Raw genomic sequence first — 22,224 nt, 5'->3', positions numbered from 1 at the left:
TCCCGTCCCCCCCCCTCCCCGCCCCCCCCCGTGACGCGGCTGCGCGTGGAAACACGAGAAATCGGTTTATTTTGGCAAAATCCTTGTGTCCAGAAAGGGAGGAGGGGCGGGGGGGGCCGCTGCGCCCTGGGGTGGGGGAGGCCGGGCCGGGCCTGCAGGGGGTCCCCAGAGGGGCAGATTTGGGGTCTCTGCGGGGCAGGATTCAGGGTCCCCCTGGAGCAGGGTATGGGGTCCCCATAGGGCCAGATTTGGGGTCCCCTGGGCCTGGGTTCGGGGTCTCTGTGGGGCAGGATTTGGGGGTCTCTGTGGGGTAACATTTGGGGGCCCCTGGGCCTCGGTTTGGGGTTCCTGTGGGGCAGGATTTGGGGTCTCCCTGGAGCAGGATTTGGGGTCTCTGTGCGGCCAGACTCGGGGTCCCTGTGGGGCAGGGTTTGGGGTCCCCACGGAAGAATACTGGGGGTCCCCAGAGGGGCAGATTTGGGGACCCCATAGGGCCGGATTTGGGGTCCCCGTGGGGCAGGCCATGGAGGTCCTGGTGGGGTCCCCAAGCGGGGGTGAGGGGCTACAGGTGCCGTCCACCCCCCGTGTGCATGCTGAAGTACTCGGGGTAGCCGCTGGGGGTGGGGGGGGGCGGCAGCTGCGGCGGGGGGGCCTGGCCATCGCCCCCCCCCCCCCTGCTGCTCTTTTGAGGGGGCCGGGCCACCCCACCCGCCGTGGTCACCACACGCCTGGGCGGGGGTCCCCACTCCACCACCGGTGTCTCCTCCACCTGCTTCTGCGCCTGGAGGGGGCACAGAGGGTTGGGGTGGGGGGGGAGCATTTCTCGGGGGCCCATGGGGGGGCCCTCCCATTTCTGGGGGGCCAACGGTTTGGGGGATCCCCTCCCATTTTTGGGGTGTCCACGGTTTGGGGGGGCACCCTCTCATTTCTGGGGCGCCCACAGTTTGGGGGGGGCAGGCCAGTAGGGTGGGGGTCCCTCTCCCCTCCCACCCACCACCATTACCCTTTTTTTTTTGGGGGGGGGGGGGGGTGTGTCTCCCCACCCTCCCCCACCTCCCACTAGGGGTCCCACACGCACACTTACACGTGGCGACACACCCGGGGGGGGGATGGAGAAGAGCTCAGTGAAGTTGGGGACTGAGTCGCTGATGAAGGTGACATTGCCATAGCCCTGGGGGGAGGGGTCCCCCCCGCGGGGGGGTCCCTTGGTGGGCCCCCCCCCCTCAGCAGAGCCAATCTGCGATGTCCGCACGTGGTATGGGAAGTTCTTGTTGGCGGCCGAGGGGCGCGTCATCACCTGGGGGGGGGGGCAGGGGGTGAGGGGGGAGCTGGGGGGGGGGGGAGGGGCGGGGGGGCCCTGAGGAGGGGGTGTGTCCCCCCGCACCAGGAAGACGGCATGAGCATAGAGGTGGATCCCCAGCTGGATCCCGTTGACGATCTTCTCCCGCGCCCACTTGGGTATCCCAAAGTTGGCGATCAGCGCCGTCAGCGGCACCGCGAAGAACCTGCAGGCACACGCAGGAGACAGGTGTGATGTCACCTGTGCCAGGCATGTGTCAGGCGTGACATGACATGCCAGCTGTGTGCCAGGCATGAGGTGGCATGTGCCAGGCATGTGCCAGGTCTAACATGTCATGTGTGCCGGGTGTGACATGCCAGGTGTCAGGCATGTGACAAGCTCGATGTGCCTGGCCCAGCCCTGCATGCACCTGCCCCACACTGTGGGAGCCCCATGCAAACACCGTCCTCATGCACACCCCACCCGTCTGCGCACCCCGTCCTCGTGCAAATCTTGCCCTCGTGCAACCCCATCCTCATGTACACCCTGTCCCCGCACACGCCCCATCCCCGTGCGCTCACCAGAGCGTGTAGGCAGCGAGGAAGGGCAGGTAGAAGTGCCGCTTCTCGGGCACCTGCTTGAGCGTGAGCAGGACGGCAGCACCGAACCAGAGGAAGGCGAGAGCCTGGAGCGCCACCAGCCCGTAGCCCGCCGGGGACTCGTAGGTGTACAGCACCTGGCCCGGGTCAAAGAACTGCCCCATCCCCCCCCCAGGTCACACCGGGTCACCTCGGGTCATCCCAGGTCACACTGGGTCATCCCGGGTCACAGCACCTGGCCCGGGTCAAAGAACTGCCCCATCCCCCCCCCAGGTCACACCGGGTCACCTTGGGTCATCCCGGGTCACAGCACCTGGCCCGGGTCAAAGAACTGCCCCATCCCCCCCCCCAGGTCACACTGGGTCACCTCGGGTCATCCTGGGTCACAGCACCTGGCCCAGGTCAAAGAACTGCCCCATCCCCCCCCCCCCAGGTCATACCGGGTCACCTCGGGTCATCCCGGGTCACACCGGGTCATCCTGGGTCACAGCACCTGGCCGGGGTCAAAGAACTGCCGCACCCCCCCCAGGTCACACCGGGTCACCTCGGGTCATCCCAGGTCACACTGGGTCATCCCGGGTCACAGCACCTGGCCCAGGTCAAAGAACTGCCCCATCCCCCCCCCCCAGGTCACACCGGGTCATCCTGGGTCACCTTGGTCACACGAGGGCACCCCCGGCTCATCCTGGGTCACACGGGGTCACCCTGGGTCACAGCACCTGGCCCGGGAGGGGGGTGTCGGGGGGGTCTCACCTCTGTCTTGTAGGTGGGGGGGTCACAGGGCTGGGAGGGGTCGCAGGGGGGTCTTGGGGGGGGGGGGTGTCCCAGGGGTCCTGCGGGGGGGGTTGGGAGGGTCTCACCTCGGCCTCATAGGTGAGCAGCAGCACGTGGGCGATGCTGTAGAGCGTCATGTAGACCGAGAGCCGGACTGAGCCCGCGTGGCTGATGCGGCCCCTGGGGGGGGGGGGGGCATTGGGGGCCTGGGGGGGCCGGGGGGGTAGCCCCTTGACCCCCCCCACAGCTGCCCCTGTACCCTACAGCTGCCCCCTGGGCCCTATAGACACCCCACAGCTGATGCTGTCCCCTACAGCTGCCCCCCTGTGCCCCACGGCTGCCCCCAACCCCCCCGTGCCCCATGGCCCCCCCATAGCCCCCCCCAGCCCCACCCCGTGCCCCCCGGCCCCCCCACGCCCCCCCAGCACCTGGTGACGGTGAAGCCCTTGCCCAGCAGGATGAGCATGAGGAGGAAGATGAGGAAGCTGACCGAGAACAGCAGCTTGGCTGGGGGAGAGGAGGCCTCGCACCAGCGCGTGTCGCACACCCGCGCACGAAGAGCCGCGCACCCCCCCTGTGTCACACGCCCACGCGTGAGGGACCCGTGAACCCCACGTGTCTGGCACGAGGAGCCACGCACCCCCCACATCACACGCCCACGTAGGAGGAGCCACACCCCCATGTCACACGCCCTTGCACAAGGATCTGTGCACCCCACGTGTGTTGCGCGAGCACCTTGCGCAGCCACACACGAGGACTTGCACCCCACTGTGTTGCACGCCCGCACGCAATGACCCCCACCCTGTGTCACACCCACACACGAAGACCCCCACCTCATGGCGCACACCTATGCACAAGCACCCATGCCCCCCCCCCCCCCCGCCGTGTTGCACGCCCACGCACGAGGACGCACCCAGGACCTTGAGGCCGCCACTGCCGACGCCGTCGCAGGCGTACTGCCCCCAGTACACGCAGCACAGCAGCAGGCTCAGCACTGGGGGGAAGGGTGAGGGCAGGGACCCCCCACAGACACCCTGCAACCCCCCCAGGGACCCCCAACCCCCCCAGAGGCCCCCACAGACCCCCCAGGGGCCCCCACAGACCTCCACCACCCCCAGGGACCCCCACAGACCACCAGGAACCCCAAAACTCCCCAAGGACCCTCCCAGCTCCTCCTGGACACCCCCACAGCCCCCCAACAACTCCCACAGCCCCCCCAGCAACCCCCAACCCCCCCAGGGACCCCCACAGCCCCCCAGGGACCCCCAAACCCCCCACGGACCAGCCCCTCCCAGCCCCCCCAGGGACCCCCCCAGGGACCCCCACAGCCCCCCCAGAGACTCCCACAGCCCCCCAAGGACCCCCAAACCCCCCACGGAGCAGCCCCTCCCAGCCCCCCCAGGGACCCCCCCAGCTCCCCCAGGGACTCCCACAGCCCCCCAAGGACCCCCAAACCCTTCACAGACCTCCCCCTCCCCCCCCAGCCCCTCCCAGACCCCCAGGGACTCTCCCAGGGACCCCCACAGCTCCCCCAGGGACTCCCACAGCCCCCCAAGGACCCCCAAACCCTTCACAGACCTCCCCCTCCCCCCCCCAGCCCCTCCCAGACCCCCAGGGACTCTCCCAGGGACCCCCACAGCTCCCCAGGGACTCCCACAGCCCCCCAAGGACCCCCAAGCCCTTCAAAGACCTCCCCCTCCCCCCCCAGCCCCTCCCAGACCCCCAGGGACTCTCCCAGGGACCCCCACAGCTCCCCCAGGGACTCCCACAGCCCCCCAAGGACCCCCAAGCCCTTCAAAGACCTCCCCCTCCCCCCCCAGCCCCTCCCAGACCCCCAGGGACTCTCCCAGGGACCCCCACAGATCCCCCAGGGACTCCCACAGCCCCCCAAGGACCCCCAAACCCTTCACAGACCTCCCCCTCCCCCCCCAGCCCCCCCTCACCCTCCACGCCGGCGGCTGCCATGAACATCTTGTAGGTGGTGTGCAGCAGCTGCCGCCCCTTCAGCAGGTCTGGGGGGGGCGGGGGAGGTCAGCACTGTGACCCTCACCAACATCCCCCCCCCCCAGACTCCCCCCCCCCCCAACTCACAGCCGAAGTAGCAGGAGATGAGAAAAATGAGGATGAAGATGAGGAGGAAAGTGATGTCCGTCTCCAGGATGCCTGGGGGGGTGGGGGTGAGTCTGCTGCCCCCTGCCCCAAACTACAGCCCCCCCCTGCACCCCCCCCATTCCCTCCCATTACACTCCCCCACCCCACCCTTGCTCCCTCGCCCCCCACTGCCCCCCATCCCCCTTGCCGCCCCCTGCCCCCCAACCCCTGCCCTGCCCTTGTCCCCCATTCCCGTTACACCCCCCACCACCCCGCCCCCCTTGACTCCCCATTCCCCCATTCCCATTACACCCCCCATCCCCCCCGCCCCCCCATTCCCCCATCCCCTCCATTGCCCCCCTACCCCCACATCCCCCCCCTGCCCCCCCCCCCTACCAAACTCATCCGCGGAGAAGTGCCTGGTCCAGAAGGATTTCCCGTTGGTCAGCACCATCTCGTACTCCAGCTCCAGCCCATCCCCCTGGGAGGGCCCTTTGTCAGGGGAAGGGTCCCGGGGGGAGGGGCAGGGGTCCGGAGGAGAGGGTCCCGGGGAGGGGTACTCACCCCACACTTGCTGAGGGCCACGTACCACCAGCGCTCCCGGACGGAGCGAAAGCTGCGACCGCTGGCGCAGCTCAAATACCGCACTGAGTCCTCCAGCAGCACCTGGGGGTGGGGCCGTCAGCCCACGACCCCCCCACACCCCCAGGACCCCCCCCCACGACCCCCCCCCCCACCTGGCAGCCCGACCAGGCGTACTGGGTGGTCAGGTTGATGACCTGGTTGTTCTCTGGGCGGATCACAGACTCCTTGGCCAGGCAGTCCTGGGGGGGAGGGGGGAGAGATGGGGGGTGAGGACCCTCCCCCACACATACACACAGGGCGCCCCTGTGGGGGCATAGCCCCCAGACCCCCATAGCCTCCCCGGCCCCATTATAGCCCCCCCAGGCCCCCATAACTCCCCCTCCAGGCCCATTGTAGCCCCCTCAGATGCCTGTACCCCCCCCAGATGGCATTACAGGCCTCCCAGACTCCATTAACCCCCCCCAGACCCCATTATAGCCCTCCCCCCAGGCCCCATTATAGCCCTCCTGGCCCCACTGTATCCCCCTCAGATGCTCACAGCCCCCCCCAGACCCCATTACAGGCCCCCCAGACCCTCATAGCCCCCCCAGACACCATTATAGACCCCCCAGACCCCATTATAGACCCCCCCAGACCCAAATACACCCCCAATACCAGAAGCCTCCCTACACCCCCAGACCCAAATTACCCCCAACCCAAACAAGCCCCCCAGCCTCCAATATCCCCCCAAAGCCTACAGCCCTCCCACACCCCAGACCCAAATAACACCCCCAGACCCCAATAAAACCCCCCAGACCCCCAACCCCGCCCAGACCCCAATACAACCCAATGCCTGCAGCCCCCCCTACACCCCCAGACCCAAATCACCCCCCCGACCCCAATAAACCCCCAGACCCCGAAGCCCCCCCCCAACCTTGTTGGCCTTCTTGTAGACCGCCGGCCATTGGGATGGGTCATCAAAGTAGAGCAGGATGTTCTCGCAGCACTTGGCCTGTGGTGGGGGTGGTCACCGCGGGGGGGGGAGGGTGTCAGCAGCACGAGGGGGGTGGGGGCACCCCGGTGGGCACGACCTCCCCCTCACCTCGGGGTATCGGAAGTGGAAATCAAGGCGCCCGTAGTCAGAGAGGAAGCAGAAGCGGGTCAGGAACACCCAGTCCTGGGGGAGGGGGCAATGGGGGGTCAGGGGGGGGTCCTGGCTCTGCTACCCCCCACCCCATCCTCCCCGCTGCATGGGGATCCAGACATGCAGGAGCCCCCTCTACCCCCCAGGGACCCCCACAGACCCTCAGGGACCGCCAAACCCCCCAGGGACCCCCCCAGCCCCCCAGGGACACCCAAACCCCTAGAAAGAACTTCAGCCTCCCCAGGGGTCCCCCAAGCCCCCCCATAGCCCCCCCCAGCCCCCCCAGGGACCCCCCAACCCCCCTGAAGGACCCACAAGTCCTCCCAAGGACCCCCCAAAACCCCCAGGCCCCCCCCGCAGCCCGCCAAGGCCCCCATCAGGGACTCCCAACCTCCCCAGGGACCCCCACAGACCCCCAGGGACCCCTTCAGGGACCTCCAACCTCCCCATTACCCCCCCCCCCCCGGAATCCAGAGCCCCCTCTCGCCCACACCCCCAATCCAACCATGGTGACACGGCAAGGCTGGGAGCAGGCCCCCGCCCCCCCCCACGGGACACGGGGCCGGGGGGGACACACACGTGGGGGTGTTGGGGGTGCACCCGCATCCCAGGGACCCCCCTGCATCCCTGCCGTTGTCATGGCAGCGGCCCTGCGCCGGGTTTCCACGGCAACAGCCGAGCGGCCCCGGGGGGGGGGAGCGAGGGGTGGCGGACCCCCCGATTCGTCCCCCCCGGACCCGCAGCCTTCCATGGCCCCTCCAAGAGAAACGGGGGGGGGGGGGGGGGGCAGGTCTCGCGGCAAGGGGGGGGGGGGGCGGTTCATGCCGGGGGGGGGGGGTGTCCCGGTGCAAAAGAGAGTCCCGGTGCATCCTGGGGGGGTGTCTCTGTGCAAAAGGGGGTCCCGGTGCATCCCGGGGGGGACGGTCCCGGTGCCAAAGGGGGGGCCGGTGCATCACTGGGGGTGGGTCCCGGTGCATCACTGGAGGAGGGGTCCCGGTGCATCCCGGGGGGGGGGGGGGGTGTCTCCGTGCAAAACGGGGTGTCGGTGCATCCTGGGGGGGTCTCGCTGCATCCCGGGGGAGTCCCATTGCAAAAGGGGATCGCGGTGCATAACGGGGAAGGGGGACGATGCACTCCTGGGAGGGGTCCCGGTGCACAAAGAGGGGGGGTCCCGGTGCACGGGGGGTCCCTGCGCGTGCCGGGGGGGGCTCCGCTCACCTCCTTGGTGCTGATGCGGCCCCGCACGTACTTGGCGCCGCCGCCCGCGGGCAGCAGCAGCAGCAGCAGCAGCGGCAGCAGCGGCAGCAGCAGAGCCGGGGCCCCCCGGGACCCCCCCCAGGGCCGCGCCCCCCCCCCGCCCTCCCACACCTCCCCCCCCCCGCCCCACCGCCGCCGCCGCAGCCCCATCGCCCGCGGCCCGTGCGCGCTCCCGGGCGCGGCCACGGCCCCGACCACGGCCACGACCACGCCCCCGACCACGCCACGCCCCCCGCGCGCGTTCAGGGCCCGCCCCCCCCGGTACCGGCAGCGACACAGCCCGGGGGAGCCTGTGTCCTCCCAGTATAACCCAGTATAGCCCAGTATAACCTGGGCAGCCCTGTACAGCACAGCGCCCCCTCCCAGTATGACCCAGTATAGCTCAGGATTACCCCACGCATCCCTGTACACCACCAGGTGCTCTGGGCAATGCAACAAACTCCTCCCAGTATAACCCAGTACAGCGCAGTATAACCACAGGCAGCCCTGGGTAGCACAGAGCCCTCCCCACTATAAAGCATTATATCCCAGTATAACCTGAGCAGCCCAGTGCCACCTTCCCAGTATAACCCAGCATAACCTCGGCAGCCCTGTGCAGCACAGAGCCCTCTTCCCAGTATAACCCAGCGCCACCCAGTATAACCCCAGTGCACACCCCTACCAAGCCTCCCAGACCTCTTCCTCCCAGTCCAGCCCAGCACCTCACCCCAGTACAAGAGCATGGACCATCCTAGTATACCCCCTCCAAGTGTCCCCCGTCCCAGTACCCCCCAGTGCCCCCCCAGCCTCCCCCCCCACATAGAGAACCAAAACCAGCTGGGGGTGGGGGTGGGGGCGGGGCGGGGGAGGGGGAAGGGGAAGCAGGAACAGCACATGGTGACATGGGTGAGGTCATGGGGAGCAGGGGGGCACTGGTTTCGGAGGGCCATCCCAGTCCCCAGGGGGTCCGCAGCCTCTGGTGCAGGGGGAGGGGACCCCTCTGCGTGGCCTTGTGTCATCGCCAACCCCGGGACCCCCATACCCGGCATGCGAGGGGCCACCCCCTGCCCATGTCAGCGGGGCGGGGAGGGGCAGCGGTGACACGAATCGATCCCTGAACTTCCCTTTTCTGCCCCAAAAAGGCCAAACCACCTGAAAAAGAGGGAGGTGGCGTGTGGGCAGCAGGGTGGGACCCCGCAGAGGGAGAGGAGGGGGTCCACAACCCCCCCGGCCTGCGTGGGGACCTCGGTGGCCCCCCCCAGCAGCCCCAACCCCCTCCTCTCCGGGTGGACCCAGGTTGGGGTCTGCCCCTGGGCACGGGGCAGGATGCATCCCACCGCCGTGTCGCTGCGTTGGCTGCCGCCACTGCCGCCACTGCCATCACTGCCGCTGCTGCCAGCACTGCCAGCACTGCCGCTGCCATCACTGCTCCCTCTGCCAGCACTGCCAGCGCTGCTGCCGCCGTCACTGCCAGCACTGCGGCCACTGCCATCGCTGCAGGTACAGTGGCCATTGCCATCGCTGCTGTTGCTGCTGCCGCTGCTGCTGGGGGTGCCGGGAAGCTCAGCCTATGGCTTCCGCAACTGCATCCAGTCGCCCTTGGACCCCGGGCTCTTCCGCTGCATCCAGCGCTTCCTGCAGTCGGTGACTGATGCATTGACCGACCTCCCGGCGGCCACCCGCGCCCTCAACCTCTCGCACAATGCCCTCCACCACCTGCCGCCCGCCGCCTTCGCCCGCCTGCCCCTCCTGCAGACCCTCGACCTGGCCCACAACCGCCTGGCCACCATGGCCCCGGGGGCGTTTGCCGGGCTGGGGGCACTGGGTGCCCTCGACCTCTCCCACAACCGCTTGGATGCCTTGACTGAGGGCGCCTTCACCGGGCTGGGCAACCTCTCGTGGCTACGGCTGGACCACAACCCGCTGGCCAGCGTGGCCAGCAGCGCTCTGCTGCCGCTAGCCAACCTCTCCCGCCTGTCACTGCGGGGTGGCCGCCTGGTTGCCCTGGGGCCGGTGGCGGTGGCCATCCAGCACCTTCCTCGCCTGCAGCTACTGGACTTGTGCGGCAACAAGGTGTCAGCGCTGGGGCCGAGCCCCCCACTGCCACCCTCGCTGCTCGCCCTGCGCCTCTGCAACAACTCGCTGGCGGCACTGGCTGGCGGGACCCCTGGGCTGCTGCCCGCCCTGCGGGTGCTCGACCTCTCCTACAACAACATCTCGGATGTGGCGCCCCTCGCCCAGCTCCGCCTGTGCAACCTCAGCCGCCTGCAGCTGGCAGGCAACCCGCTGGATGTCCTGCAGCTCCTGGAGGTGCCCGACCTGCGACCGCGGAGTTTGGACTTCTCGGGATTGCGGTTGGAGCCCGGGATGTTGGAGGAGGTGTGCCGGCGCTTGAAGGGACCCCGGATGCGGTACTTGCGGCTGAGACACAACGGCATGCAGGCGCTGCAGGACGGGGCGCTGGCCACCTGCCCACCCATGGCCACGTTGGATCTATCGGGCAACCGGCTGCGGCAGCTGGGCTGCATGGGGCGGCTGCTGCGGCAGGAGCAACTGGGGGAACTGGGGGAGCTGGTGGTGGAGCACAACCTGCTGCGTTGGCTGCCCTCCTGCCAGCAAACGCCAGCCCTGCATCGGCTGCACAACATCTCGCTGCGCTTCAACCGCATCCTGGTGGTAGGGCCGGAGGCTTTCACGCACATGCCGCACCTGCGCCTGCTGCGCCTTGACGTCAACGGGCTGGCACGGCTGGACCAGCGGGCGCTGGGGGGGCTGTGGGAGTTGCGGGAGCTGCGGCTGGACAACAACCTGCTGACCGACCTCTACACCGGCTCCTTCTCTGACCTGGGCCGCCTGCTCACCCTCAACCTGCGCAACAACCGCATCTCCGTCCTCTTCCCCGGGGCCTTCACCGGGCTGGCCAGCCTGCAGACGTTGGACCTGGGGGGCAACAACCTGCGGCACCTGGCGGCCGCCGCGCTGAGGGAGCTGGGGGACCTGCGGCGCCTCTACCTGGACCGTAACCGCTTGCAGGAGGTGAGCGCCGAGGTGTTCCGCCCCATGCAGGCGTCGCTGGGGGTGCTGGATCTACGTGCCAACGCCTTGCGGTACATCAGCCGGCGCCCGCGCCAGCGCCCGCCTTTCCGGCACCTCCACCGCCTCTATGACCTCAAGTTGCAGGCACAGCAGCCCTACGGCTTGCGCATCATCCCGCACCACTTCTTCCAGGGTTTGACCGCCCTCCGTTCCCTCTTCCTGGGGCAGAATGGGCTGCTGGCCATCCCCGCCGACGCCTTCGACGACCTGGCCCAGCTGCAGTTCCTGACACTGGCCGACAGCGGCGGCGGCATGGGCGACCTGCCTGCTGGCATCTTCAAGAACCTGAGCTGCCTGCGCAGCCTGGATTTGGAGAACGTGGGTCTGCGCAGCCTGGGCCCCCATGTTTTGGGGAACCTTAGCCGGCTGGAGCAGCTGAAGTTGGCCAAGAACGAGCTCAGCACGCTGGACCGGCGGCTGGATGAGATGCTGCCTGCCCTGCGCTACCTGGATCTGCGCAAGTGCCCGCTGAGCTGCTCCTGCACCAACGCCTGGTTGCCGGGGTGGTTGAACCACAGCCGGGTGCAGGTGGTCTACCTCTACAACTACAGCTGCGGCGGTGCCAGCACCGGTGAGGGGCCACCCACCTACCTGCACAGCTTCGACACCCGCGTCTGCTTCCTCGATGTGGGGCTTTACCTCTTTGCCGCCACCACCCCGGCCGTACTGCTGCTGCTGGCGCTGCCGCTGCTGCACCACCGCGCCTACTGGCGCCTGCGGTACCACTTCTACCTGCTGCGGGCCTGGGCCAACGGGCGCTGGCAGCGGGAGGAGCGGCGTTACGCCTATGACACCTTCGTCTCCTACAACTCGGCCGACGAGGGGTGGGTGCTGGGGGAGCTGGTGCCGGAGCTGGAGCGCGATTCCTTGCGGCTCTGCCTGCACCACCGCGACTTCAGCCCAGGCAGGGCCATCATCGACAACATCGTCGACAGCATCTACAACAGCCGCAAGACGGTGTGCGTGGTGAGCCGCAGCTACCTGCGCAGCGAGTGGTGCTCCATGGAGATCCAGCTGGCCAGCTACCGCCTCTTCGACGAGCTCAGGGACGTCCTGGTCCTCGTTTTCCTGGAAGCCATTCCCGATGCTGAGCTCTCCGCCTACCACCGCATGCGCCGCGTGCTGCTCAAGCGCACCTACCTGCGCTGGCCGCCCGAGCCCCAGGCGCAGCGGCTCTTCTGGGCCAAGCTCAAGGCTGCCCTGCGTGCGCCAGGGCAGGAGGAGGAGGAGGGGAAGGAAGGAGTGGGGGAGGGAAGGCAGCTCATCTAGGAGGGGTTCGCGCTCGGGGTGGGTGGGAGACCCCCACTCCCCAATGCCGGCGCGGTGCCCAGGGTGCAAACGGCTTTGGCAGTGCCTCTCCCCCAAAAAAACCCACCTGGAAAAGGCTTTTCTCGCCCCAAAAACACCAGTTCCCATCCCAGCACTGCAAAATGCCCTGGAAAAGGCGTTTCTCACCCCAAAACCAACCGTTCCCAATCCAGTACCAGGAAATGTCCCGGAAAAGGCTTTTTTTGCCCCATTTTCAGGGCTTTTCTTGCCCCAAAAACACCAGTTCCCAATCCAGTACCAGGAAATGTCCCGGAAAAGGCTTCTTTTGCCCCAATTTCAGGGCTTTTTTTGCCCCAAAAACACCAGTTCCCATCCCAGCACTGCAATACGCCCTGGAAAAGGCTTTTCTCGCCCCAAAACCACCGGTTCCCAATCTAGTACCAGGAAATGTCCTGAAAAAGGCTTTTTTCGCCCCAATTTCAGGGCTTTTCTGGCCCCAAAAACGCCAGTTCCCATCCCAGCTCTGCAAAATGCCCTGGAAATGGCTCTTCTCACCCCAAACTGCCAGCCGTGTTTCCCTTCCTGGGCACAGGCACACCCTCACTGTGGGGCCAAGCATACCAGGGAGGTCCAGGGGGGGTCTGGGGGCGCCAGGACAGACCAGCAGTGACACCACGGTTGGGAAAAACATCTTTTATTGAGCCCCGGGCCGCCCTGGGAAAGGGGGCGCCCACCCACCCACCCCCCCAGAAAAAAAAAGCTTGGGGGACCCCCCCTCAGCGCAGCCCCACGTAAGGGCAGCCCCAGGCCTTGGGGCTGGGCGGGAGGGGGGCGTCCCACCCCAGCACCTCCGAGGCAGGGAAGCAGGAGAGTGGCATGTGCCACAGCCAGCCCTGCTCCCCCAGGCCCTGCCGACACCCCAGCTCCGGTGCATTCCACCAGTCCTCCCAGTTCCACCGCCGGTGGGTTTCGGGGCAGGGGGCACGCTCCAGTGGGGGCTGCCAGCAGCAGGAGCCGGGGCTTGGGTGTCCCGGTGGTCGCACGAAGTGGCGGAGGTCACGCCGTAGTGGGTTGAACTGGAGTGGGTGGTGGTGGCGGCAACGCAGTGCTCCGTGTTTTGCATGTGACTGGCTCGGTGCGAAGGCTAACTTCCAGCAGCATAAACCCTCTGGATTCCGGGAATCGGGGGGGCGGGGGGGCAGGCTGTCCCCGCAGTACAGATTTTGGGGTGCAAACGGTGCCGTAACAGAGTGACTAGGTGGCCGGCGATGCCCCAGCGCTACCGGGCTGAAAGCTGGCTCGTGGCTCCAGCTGCACCCCTCGCCAGCATCCCCCTCGAAAACATCCGGGGGGGGCGGTGGGGGGGTGCGGGACTGCCCAATGGAGGGACCTCCACAGGTGTAGGCAGGGGGGGAGCTGGAGGGGAGCAGCCCACCGTGGGGCTGGGGTCCCCCACGCTGGCAGGGGGCTCCCCAGGACGGTGGCAGCTCCCCCCGGGGCTGGAAGAGCACTGCTGGGCTGTCAGGGCACTGGCTGTCCTCTCCTCCCGAGGTCCAGGAGAAGGGTGTCTGGTGGGAGGCAGTGGGTAAATAAACCCCCCCGGGGGTCCCCAAGCCCCCCCCTCCCCCCCGGGGTTGGCACCCCACTTTCTGACTCACCTCCTTCTTCTTTGCATCGCTTCCAAAAATGGGGCTGGGGGTGGCTGGCCTGGTGGGGTAGGTCAGGGTCTGCCAGGGAAAAGTGCGGGGTTGTGGCCAGTGAAGGGCGTGTGTCCCCATTTTGGGGCGAAAAGGAGGATTTTGGGATACGTACCTCATTCCTGATGGCTTGCAGGGGGCCAAGGGGGCTGGCGTAGGGGGGTGTTGTGTCCCACCTGCATCCCTGCTCCCTAAAATCACCCCGCTCCGTGCTCAGTTCCTGCTCAGGGGTCCGGGGGCTCCACTGACCTGCAAGAGGGGTGATAGGGCGGAGATTTCGGAAGGGGGCTGGCAACTGCCACCCTCCCAGCCCCGCCATGGGGTGTGGCGTACCTTGGGCAGCGGAGTCAGCCCCGTGATTCCGGTGGGCGAGGAGGAAGGAGAGGTCAGGGAGGGTTTGGTGCTGCTGGAGCAGCGTGGCTATGATGGCCCGGCGCCGCTCGCCCACCAAATCGCACCCCAGAAAAACTGGGACACGTGCCAGGATGGCACAAATCCGGCTGGCCAGCTCCCGGGCGTGCTGCCCCTCCTTCTTCTGGGGTGCCTCGGGGGGTCTCAGCGGTGTTTCTGCAGGAGGGGGGTCTCCCTCAGGCGCTGGGGAAGGGTCTCCCAGCTGTGGGGTTTTGCTGGCGGGGGCCACATCCTGCTGAGGGCTCAGCAACCGCTCGACATCAACCGATTTCACCTCATGGTTGAACAAGCCCCGGTGCTGGCACAGGCGGCTCTGGGTGATGACGACAGTTTTGGGGAGCAGGAGGGGGCTGGCGGGGGGGTGCCTCCCCCGCCACAGGAAGGGCAGCTTGGCCCCCCGTTGCCCCCCACCTGGCGGGGGGATTTTCCTGCCAAATTTGGCCGCATCGCGTTCCCGTTTGGTTTTCCGGCGCTTGAGACGGGGGGGGTTGGTGGTGGGGTGAAGGGCCCCCCGTGGGTGGGGGCCCCCCCCATCCCTGACCACGTTCCCTCTGCTGCTGTGGGGGCTCATGGCTCCAGCTGCTCCCTGGGAAAATGCCACAAAAAAAGGGACTTCTTGGGCAAAATGAGGGGCAAAGCTGAGGGTGGAGGTTGTGGGACACCCAGGAAATTGGACATGCCCCCCTGGGACCCCATCTCCCCCTCAGCCCCCCCCATTCTCCCCCCAATATACCCAAGCCCCGCTCCAGGGACCCCATTCTCCCTGAGAGCCCTTCACTTCCCTTCCAGGACCCCCCCAGTATCCCCTGGACCCCCCCATTCCCCTCCTGATATCCCCAGGCCTCCCTCCAGGGCCCCCATCTGCCCCTCACACCCCCCCCCCGACCCCTTTTCCCCCTCAGATCTCCCCTCAGGACCCCCATTTCCCCTTCAGAACGCCCTCAGGACCCCCATTTGCCCCCAGGATGCCCTTTTCCCACCTCAGACCCCCCCCCAGACCCCCATTTCCCTCTCAGACCCCCATTTAATACATAAGACCCCGATTTCCCCCTCAGATACCCCCTCGGACCCCCCCATTTCCCCCTCAGATACGCCCTCAGACCCCCCCATTTCCCCCTCAGATACGCCCTCAGACCCCCCCATTTCCGCCTCAGATACCCCCTCGGACCCCCCCATTTCCTCCTCAGCCCCCCTCAGGACCCACTTTCTACCCCAGGACGCTCTTTTCCCGCCTCAGACCCCCCCTGGACCCCCATTTCCCTCTCAGACCCCCATTTAATACGACACCCCTATTTCCCCCTCAGATACCCCCTCGGGCCCCCCCATTTCCCCCTCAGGACCCAATTTCCACCCCAGGATGCTCTTTTCCCACCTCAGATCCCCCCCCGGACCCCCATTTCTCCCCTCAGACCCCCCCATTAGCCCCCTAGGACACCCCGGACCCCCCCGCGCCCCCAACCCACCTCCGAACACCGCTCTCTACCGGTCGCGCAGACCCCACCCCTTCGCGTGCCGAGGGGCGGGACCGCGCTTCGCGCCTCGGCCATTGGAAAGGCCGTTGCGGGGGGGGGGAGAGGGGGCGGGTTTTTTTTCCGCCCTGCTCGAGGATTGGTTCCCGGTCTCGAGGAGCCCGGCGCTGATTGGCCGAGGCGCGCGGTGGCGGGAAGGGCTCGCGCAGCGGGAGAGGAGCGGCGGCCTGTGAGGTAATCGGGGAGAAAGCGGGAGGAGGGGAGCCGGGCCGCAGGGAGACTCAGTGCTGAGGGGATCCAGAGCCTCAGAACTGAGGGGATCCGGGCCGCAGGGAGCCTCAGAGCTGAGGGGATCCGGGCGGAGGGGAGCCTCAGTGCTGAGGGGATCCAGGCCGCAGGGAGCCTCAGAGCTGAGGGGATCTGGGTGGAGGGGAGCCTCAGTGCTGAAGGGATCCAGGCCGCAGGGAGCCTCAGTGCTGAGGGGATCCAGGCCACAGGGAGCCTCAGCGCTGAAGAGATCCAGAGCCTCAGAGCTGAGGGGATCCAGGCTGCAGGGAGCCTCAGAGCTGAGGGGATCCGGGCTGCAGGGAGCCTCAGAGCTGAGGGGATCCAGAGCCTCAGAACTGAAGGGATCCGCGCGGAGGGGAGCCTCAGTGCTGAGGGGATCTGGGCTGCAGAGAGCCTCAGAACTGAAGGGATCTGGGCCACAGGGATCCTCAGAACTGAGGGGATCCAGGCCGCAGGGAGCCTTGGTGCTGAGGGGATCCAGAGCCCCAGGACCGAGGGTCTCTCACCCCACAGGGACCCCCAGGACCAAGCCCACCCAGCGAAGCCACGGCACCGCAGCCCCCCCAGCTGCCCCCCACTGCCCTGCAGCACCCACCCCCCCAGCCAAGCCAAAGTAAGGACTCCCCACCACAGCAGGAGCCAGGTGAAGGGGGACACACTGACACCCCCCTCCCCAAAGACCCCCCCCAGCTGCCCCCCACCTACCACAGTGGGAGCCAGGTGAAGGGGGACACACTGACACCCCCCTCCCCAAAGACCCCCCCAGGTGAACCCCGCCCACCACAGTGGGAGCCAGATGAAGGGGGACACACTGACACCCCCCCCCCCAACAAAGACACCCCACTGACACCCCCCCCCCGCCGCAGCAGGACCCCCTAGCTGTGCCGCTGCCCGCGGCGGGCAGGAAGCACAGGCAGCTGACCCCCCCCAACCTGTGCCGTTCATCCTCCCGACGTGTTATATTAATGTCCCTGCTGGGGGGAGGACGGAAGCCGGGGGGGGGGGGGGTGGCTTCCCTGGGTGCAGAGCATAGCCCCCTTCCCATGGCACAGCCCCCTCCCCATCACCTAGCCCCCCATTGCACAGCCCCCTCCCCATGGCACAGCCCCCCCATCACCTAGCCCTCCATCGCATAGCCCCCTCTCAATCGCACAGCCCCCCCCATTGCATAGTCATAGTCGGGCAGTTCATTATTTTTATTAGCGTGGGAGGGCCTTGGCCCCCAGGAGGCAGGTGGTGCAGAGGGACCCTTGTGCTAATGAAGCAAAGCCATGACTTCGGGGGGGGCACCCACATGCAGAGGGGGTGAGGGTCCGGCGGGACACCCTCCCCCTCAGGGCTTCTCCAGCTGGGTGTCGCCATGCAGGCTGCCCACGTCCTGGTAGGTGGGCTGCAGGCCCCGCGAGATGTCCTCGTACATGGAACAATCGTCCAGGTTCAATCCCTGGGGAGGGGGATGATGGGGGTGGTGGTGGTGGTGGCAGTGTCAGGCTGCGGGGTGCCTGCCCCCTCCCCAGCCCCCCCTTCCCCAGTGAGATGGGGGTCCCCCACTCACCTCATAGAGGTTCTCCTCCTCGTAGGCACTCTTCTTCATCTGCAGCAGCCGCTCGTTGGCCCACCGCTTCTGCAGCAGGGGTAGTGTCAGGGAGGGTGGGGAGTCCCTAGCCCCCCCAGCCCCCCCCCCCAGCCCCCCCGTATACCCCCTCACCCTAAAAAGCAGTAGGAGGCCAGGGCCCACGGCGCAGAGCAGCAGCAGGACCCCCTCAGCCGTGATGATCTGGTTCTTGGTGGACTCCTTGATGTTGAGGAAGGGCACAGCCACGGGGTCTGCGGTGGGGAAAAGGGGGTCAGCAGCCCCAGCCCCTCCGCATCCCCCCCCTTCACCACGCCCCCGCAGCACTCACCGCGCACCCATACGAAGGTGCCGCAGGATTGCCCGGTGTTTCCTCCGGCCTCCACCTGGCAGTAGTAGAGGCCGCTGTCGTTGTGGGTGAGGTGGAGGAAGGTGAGGGTCCCGTGGCCTTCCTCGCTCCGCAGCCGCCGCCTGCCTGGGCTGGGGTCCACCAGGGTCTGGGGGAAGCTACAGTTGCGGTGGGAGCACACCTGGTACCAGGCCACCTGCGCCCCCGGGGGGGCACGGAAGTGGCACTCCAGGCTGAGGTGGTCCCCCACGGTAGCCATGTGGGAGGTGGGGACCCCCTCCACTGTCACCACGCTGGGGGGGCAGGGGGTCGCAGCACTGCTGTTGCTCTCCACGGTCAGGCGGTCGTGGGTCAGCCGGGAGGGGGCTGGTGTCGGTGGCACCAGGCATTTGTCCCCTGGGCACAGCGGGGTGGACGGCCAGCAGAAGTACCCTGTGGGTGGCAGCCAAAGGGGGGGGTCACCGCAGCACCCTGGGACCCCCCGTGGGGGCGAGGGTCCCATGGGACCCCACCCCAGTACCCCCAGCGCCGGGGGTTTCGGTTCCTCCGCTGGGTGCTGTTGACAGGAAGCACCAGGGACACCAGACAGGCTGTTCCGGGGGGGCAAACGGGGAGGTGTTTTTTTGGGGGGCGGCGGGGGTCTGCTGTGTTTTGGGCCACCATCCTGACCCCCCATCTGGCTGGCCACCATTTGGGGGTCACCACTGCTGCAGGGGGCCGGTGCGGCTCCCCCTGTTAAGAGCTGCAATTTGGGAGGACCCGCAGGACCCCTGAAACCACGCACCCGTAGCCTAAGTCCCCCCGTCCCCCCGTCCCCTGAGCCCCCCCCCCCCTCCCCTCCCCACAGACCCCTACCTGGGAAGAGGCAGAGGAGGAGGGGGAGGGGAGCGCCCCGTTTTGGGGGAGAGCCCACCATGCCGCCGTCCGCGCTGGGCCCTGCCACAGGAGATGCGCCCCAATGCCCTGTGCCCGCCCCCCTGGGGGGCTGGGGTGGGGGCCTCTGGCCCGCCCCAGCATCACCCCACAGCACACCCCAGGGGGTGGGGGGCTGCGGCGGGGCGGGGGGGAGTCAGGGGTTTGGAGTCCTGGAGTGACAGGGGTCTGAAGGTCCAGGGGCATGGGGGTCCTGGGGTCTCAGGGTCTCAGGTCCTGGGGTCTTGGGGGTCCTAGGGGTCTCAGGTCCCAGGGGTCCTGGGGTCTCAGGGGTCCTGAGATCTGGGGTTTGAGGGTCTCAGGTCCTGGGGGTCTCAGGCCTCAGCTCCTGGGGCTCCCAGGGGTCTCAGGGCCCGGCTCCTTAGGGGGGTCTCAGGCTGGGGGTCTCAGGGCCAGGTTCCCAGGGGCCTTAGGCCTGGGGATCTCACACTGGGGTTCTGGGGGTCTCAGGGGTCCTGGGGTTTGAGGGTCTCAGGTCCTGGGGGTCTCAGGGGTCCTGCGGTCTCGGGGGTCCTAGGGGTGCTGGGGTCTCGGATGTCCTGGGGTTTGAGGGTCTCAGGTCCTGGGGGTCTCAGGGGTCCTGGGGGTCTCAGGCCCCAGCTCCTGGGGTTCCCAGGGGTCTCAGGGCCCGGCTCCTTAGGGAGGCCTCAGGCCTGGGGTCTGAGGATCTCACACTGGGGTCCTGGGGGTCTCAGGTGCTGGGAGTCTCAGGGCAGGGTCTGAGGGGCTCTCAGGGGGCTCAGGGCCCAGCTCTGAGGGTTCCGGAGGGGTCTTGGGTGGGGGTCTCAGGCTGGGGATCGTGGGCCGATTCCCGGGGGTCCCAGGCTAGTTCCGGGGGCTTCAGACTGGGGGTCCCAGGCTGGTTCTGAGGGGGTCTTGGGCGGGGGTCTCAGACCGGGGGTCCCGGGCCGGTTCCCGGGGGTCCCAGGCTGGTTCCGGGGGGGGTCTTGGGCGGGGGTCTCAGGCTGGGGATCCTGGGCCGGTTCCCGGGGGTCCCAGGCCGGCTCCGGGGGTCGGTCCGGTTCCGGGTGCGGGCGGGGCGGTGCCGGCGGGCGGCGCGGGGCGCGCCGGGAAGGGGCGGGGGCGGTTCCTGCTGCCCCGGCACGGCCCGACCCGCCCGGCACGGCCCGGTGAGCGCCCGGGGGGGTCCCGGGGGGGGTCCGGGGTGGGGGGGGCGGGCCGGGCCGCCATCCCTGCCCGGCATGCAGGGGGCCGGGGGGGGTCCCCGGGGGGGGAGGGCTCCCGCCCGCCCTGCTGGTCTTGGCCCTGCCGGGCCCCCCCCCCGGCCCCCCCCCCCGCCCCACACCCTCGGGCCTTCCCTGCGCTGCTCCCCAGCCCCCCCTTCCCCAAAACGGGGGCACTCGCAGCCCCCCCCACTGCCAGCACACACCCCCGCCCCGGCTGGGCAGTGGCCAGCCGGGACAGGGCAGCGTGGTGGGGGTCTGTGGGGCAGAGGTGAGGGGCTCTGGGCCAGAGGCGGGGGGCCACGGGGGTGCTGTAGGGCAGAGGTGAGGGCCATGGGGGGTGGGGTGGGGTGGGGCAGAAGTGGGGGGCTATGGGGCAATGGTGAGGGGCACAAGGGGGGCTGTGGGGCAGAGGTGAGGGGCTCTGGGCCAGAGGCAGGGGGCCATGGGGGGGCTGTAGGGCAGAGGTGAGGGGCATGGGGGGGCTGTGGGGCAGAGGTGAGGGGCACAGGGGGGCTGTGGGGCAGAGGTGAGGGCCATGGGTGCGGTGCATCACACACAGTCCATGGGGCAGGAGACACCCCAGGACCCCACCGTGGGGCAATCGTGCCGTTTTGGGGGGGGGGGGTTGTCCACCCCACAGCCCCGTGGGGCAGGGGGGGCCGTGGGGGGGGGGCCGTGCCGTGCCGCACTTCCTGCAGGAAGCCCTCGCTCCGCTCCGTAAATAATCCGGGGGCCGCGGCTTTGTGTTACAGCCCGGGGGAGACGCCTTTCCGCCCTGGGGCCGCGGGGGGGGCACCCCAAAAGTCCCGGCCCCCCACCCCGCCGCCACCCCCTTCTTTAGGGGGGGGTTGCCACATTTCCTGCCCCCCACCCCCCCCGGATTGTTTTGCCAGCTCTGAAACAGGTAAGAGGGTGGGGGCGCTGGGTCACCCCCAAAACGCCCCCCACACACACACACCCTGGGGCTGCCCCCAGAGCAGGGGGGGTGCACGGTGCATATAAGTGGGGGGTGGGGGGAGTCGCTGTGGCCCCTCTCCCCCCCCCACCCCCCTCCACCGGGCTGTCAATGGGGCTCTTTGTGCTGCATAGAGCCCCTTTGAGAGCCTGCACCGCCCCCCCCCGCCCCCCCCCCCCAGGCTACGGTGCTGGGGGCGGGGAAAGCACCTCCATCCATGCCCCTCCCCCCAAACCCCCCACCTGCTGTGGGGGTCCCCCCAACTCCACCTCAAGTGGGCCCTCCTGCCCCATGATACCCCCTCTCTCCCCACAGGACAGGCCCCCCCGCACCCCGGGGGCAGCATGGAGCCAGAGGAGGCGTTTAATGGGGTGAGTGTTGCCCCCCCATGCACCCGGACTCCCCCCCCCAAAGCTGTTCTCGGGGGAGGGGGGGCACCCCCAAAGCCCCCCCCACCTCAGCACCCCATCTCTCCCCAGAGCCCAGCGGTGGGTGCTCGTGGCGGCGTGGCCATCATTGGTGCCGAGGACGAGGACTTTGAGAATGACATCGAACTGGTGAGCCAGGGGGTGGCACCAGGCACCCCCTTCACGCTGGGGGGGGGGGGCGGTCCCCACAGCCTGAACCCCCCCCTCTTTTTATTCCCACCCTCCCTTTTAGAACCCCGACGACCAGAACAGCCTGTTCCAGAGCCTGGAGCTGGTAAGGCAGCACCCGGCGTATCTCATGGCCTTCCTGCAGCACGTCGTGCTCCAGTTCGACTCCTGCCCTGTGGTAATTGAGGCTGGGGGCAACCACAGCGGCTGGGGGATGCCACAGCAGCCCGGGGGGGCGGGGGGTGTCGCAGCAGGAGGGGGGCACCCATGGGCGAGCGGCTGGACCCAGCCTCCCCGCGAGTAACCTCTTGTCTCTGTTCCCCCCTCCCCGCTGGCAGGGGCTGGAGCTGAGGTAAAATACTTGGGGTGGGGTGTTGGGGGGCTGGGGGGGGGGGTTGGGGAGGGTTGGGGGTGTGGGGGGAGTCACCCTGACTTCACACACACACACATACCCATGTCTGTGTGTCCCCCTTCCCCAGCTGTGCTACCTGCATGTGGACATGCTGCGCAGGATGAACCCCAAGGAGGGCAAGAAGCAATTCCTGGAGTTCTGCCACATGTTCCTGGATAAAGCGGGGGTGAGTGCCCACCCCCCAGACCCCCCCAGAGAGGCTTCATCGCCCCCCCACCCCATCCTCACCCCTCCCCATCCTCATCCTCACCCCACCCCCTTACAGCTGCTGCGGGTGCCGGTCCCCCACCAAGTGCAGTTCG

The 22,224-nt window shown here is 68.3% G+C and overlaps 5 protein-coding genes across 6 annotated transcripts in view; 2 read left to right on the top strand and 3 right to left on the bottom strand.

Annotated features, from left to right (window-relative positions):
• Positions 1 to 50: 50 nt before the first annotated feature.
• Positions 51 to 7,798, bottom strand: TMEM145 (transmembrane protein 145; the record flags this gene model as incomplete). The annotated part of the gene is made up of 15 exons (XM_037380715.1): positions 51 to 781; positions 1,085 to 1,297; positions 1,385 to 1,505; positions 1,861 to 2,033; positions 2,739 to 2,832; positions 3,081 to 3,159; positions 3,566 to 3,646; positions 4,596 to 4,664; positions 4,744 to 4,815; positions 5,140 to 5,224; positions 5,308 to 5,409; positions 5,481 to 5,567; positions 6,242 to 6,319; positions 6,410 to 6,484; positions 7,670 to 7,798. Coding segments are annotated over 15 exons (1,677 nt in total), but the record flags the coding sequence as incomplete, so codon positions are not given.
• Positions 7,799 to 9,013: 1,215 nt separating this feature from the next.
• On the top strand, positions 9,014 to 12,052 carry LOC119144544 (toll-like receptor 13). The gene has a single exon (XM_037380046.1). It carries the CDS (start codon positions 9,014 to 9,016, stop codon positions 12,050 to 12,052), a length of 3,039 nt encoding a protein of 1,012 aa, XP_037235943.1.
• A 13-nt stretch (positions 12,053 to 12,065) lies between these two features.
• PRR19 (proline rich 19) lies at positions 12,066 to 14,731 on the bottom strand. Its single transcript, XM_037380045.1, has 4 exons — positions 14,083 to 14,731; positions 13,865 to 13,998; positions 13,711 to 13,779; positions 12,066 to 13,620 (listed from the first exon to the last, which is right to left on the bottom strand). Exons 1-4 carry the CDS (start codon positions 14,729 to 14,731, stop codon positions 12,829 to 12,831), a joined length of 1,644 nt encoding a protein of 547 aa, XP_037235942.1. The 3' UTR covers positions 12,066 to 12,828.
• Positions 14,732 to 17,098: 2,367 nt separating this feature from the next.
• CD79A (CD79a molecule) lies at positions 17,099 to 19,002 on the bottom strand. 2 transcript variants are annotated; one of them, XM_037378637.1, is made up of 5 exons: positions 18,695 to 19,002; positions 17,822 to 18,271; positions 17,626 to 17,744; positions 17,473 to 17,541; positions 17,099 to 17,361 (listed from the first exon to the last, which is right to left on the bottom strand). In XM_037378637.1, the coding sequence occupies exons 1-5, from the start codon at positions 18,753 to 18,755 to the stop codon at positions 17,251 to 17,253; spliced, it is 810 nt and encodes a 269-aa protein (XP_037234534.1). In that variant the 5' UTR covers positions 18,756 to 19,002; the 3' UTR covers positions 17,099 to 17,250. The 2 variants fall into 2 exon arrangements, with proteins under 2 accessions (XP_037234534.1, XP_037234533.1); XM_037378636.1 differs by lacking the exon at positions 18,695 to 19,002 and having other exon boundaries at positions 17,822 to 18,409.
• An 834-nt stretch (positions 19,003 to 19,836) lies between these two features.
• LOC119144542 (rho guanine nucleotide exchange factor 1-like) overlaps positions 19,837 to 22,224 on the top strand; it is a 2,755-nt gene continuing 367 nt past the window's right edge. Inside the window, exons 1-7 of the mRNA XM_037380044.1 lie at positions 19,837 to 19,902; positions 20,712 to 20,863; positions 21,230 to 21,285; positions 21,394 to 21,471; positions 21,575 to 21,688; positions 21,990 to 22,088; positions 22,188 to 22,219. Of these exons, the coding sequence (XP_037235941.1) occupies positions 21,259 to 21,285; positions 21,394 to 21,471; positions 21,575 to 21,688; positions 21,990 to 22,088; positions 22,188 to 22,219 (350 nt within the window). The 5' untranslated portion in view covers positions 19,837 to 19,902; positions 20,712 to 20,863; positions 21,230 to 21,258. The remainder of the gene's footprint in view (positions 19,903 to 20,711; positions 20,864 to 21,229; positions 21,286 to 21,393; positions 21,472 to 21,574; positions 21,689 to 21,989; positions 22,089 to 22,187; positions 22,220 to 22,224) is intronic.

Source organism: Falco rusticolus, chromosome 3, assembly GCF_015220075.1.
Source record: "Falco rusticolus isolate bFalRus1 chromosome 3, bFalRus1.pri, whole genome shotgun sequence".
In the NCBI taxonomy this organism is placed as follows: Eukaryota; Metazoa; Chordata; class Aves; order Falconiformes; family Falconidae; genus Falco; species Falco rusticolus.
This window is presented reverse-complemented; position numbering and strand designations above follow the sequence as displayed.

Bases quoted from the DNA above. Each gene is read 5' to 3' on its own strand.
- PRR19 (XM_037380045.1), bottom strand. From the start codon at position 14,731: ATGAGCCCCCACAGCAGCAGAGGGAACGTGGTCAGGGATGGGGGGGGC. The intron at 13,999-14,082 runs GTACGCCACACC...CCCCTCTTGCAG, and splicing joins GGCTGACTCCGCTGCCCAAG to GTCAGTGGAGCCCCCGGACC. The intron at 13,780-13,864 runs GTACGTATCCCA...TTTCCCTGGCAG, and splicing joins TGCAAGCCATCAGGAATGAG to ACCCTGACCTACCCCACCAG.
- LOC119144544 (XM_037380046.1), top strand. From the start codon at position 9,014: ATGCATCCCACCGCCGTGTCGCTGCGTTGGCTGCCGCCACTGCCGCCA.
- CD79A (XM_037378636.1), bottom strand. From the start codon at position 18,341: ATGGGACCCTCGCCCCCACGGGGGGTCCCAGGGTGCTGCGGTGACCCC. The intron at 17,542-17,625 runs GTGAGGGGGTAT...CCCCTGCTGCAG, and splicing joins GCCTCCTACTGCTTTTTAGG to AAGCGGTGGGCCAACGAGCG. The intron at 17,362-17,472 runs GTGAGTGGGGGA...CCCCCTCCCCAG, and splicing joins AGGAGGAGAACCTCTATGAG to GGATTGAACCTGGACGATTG.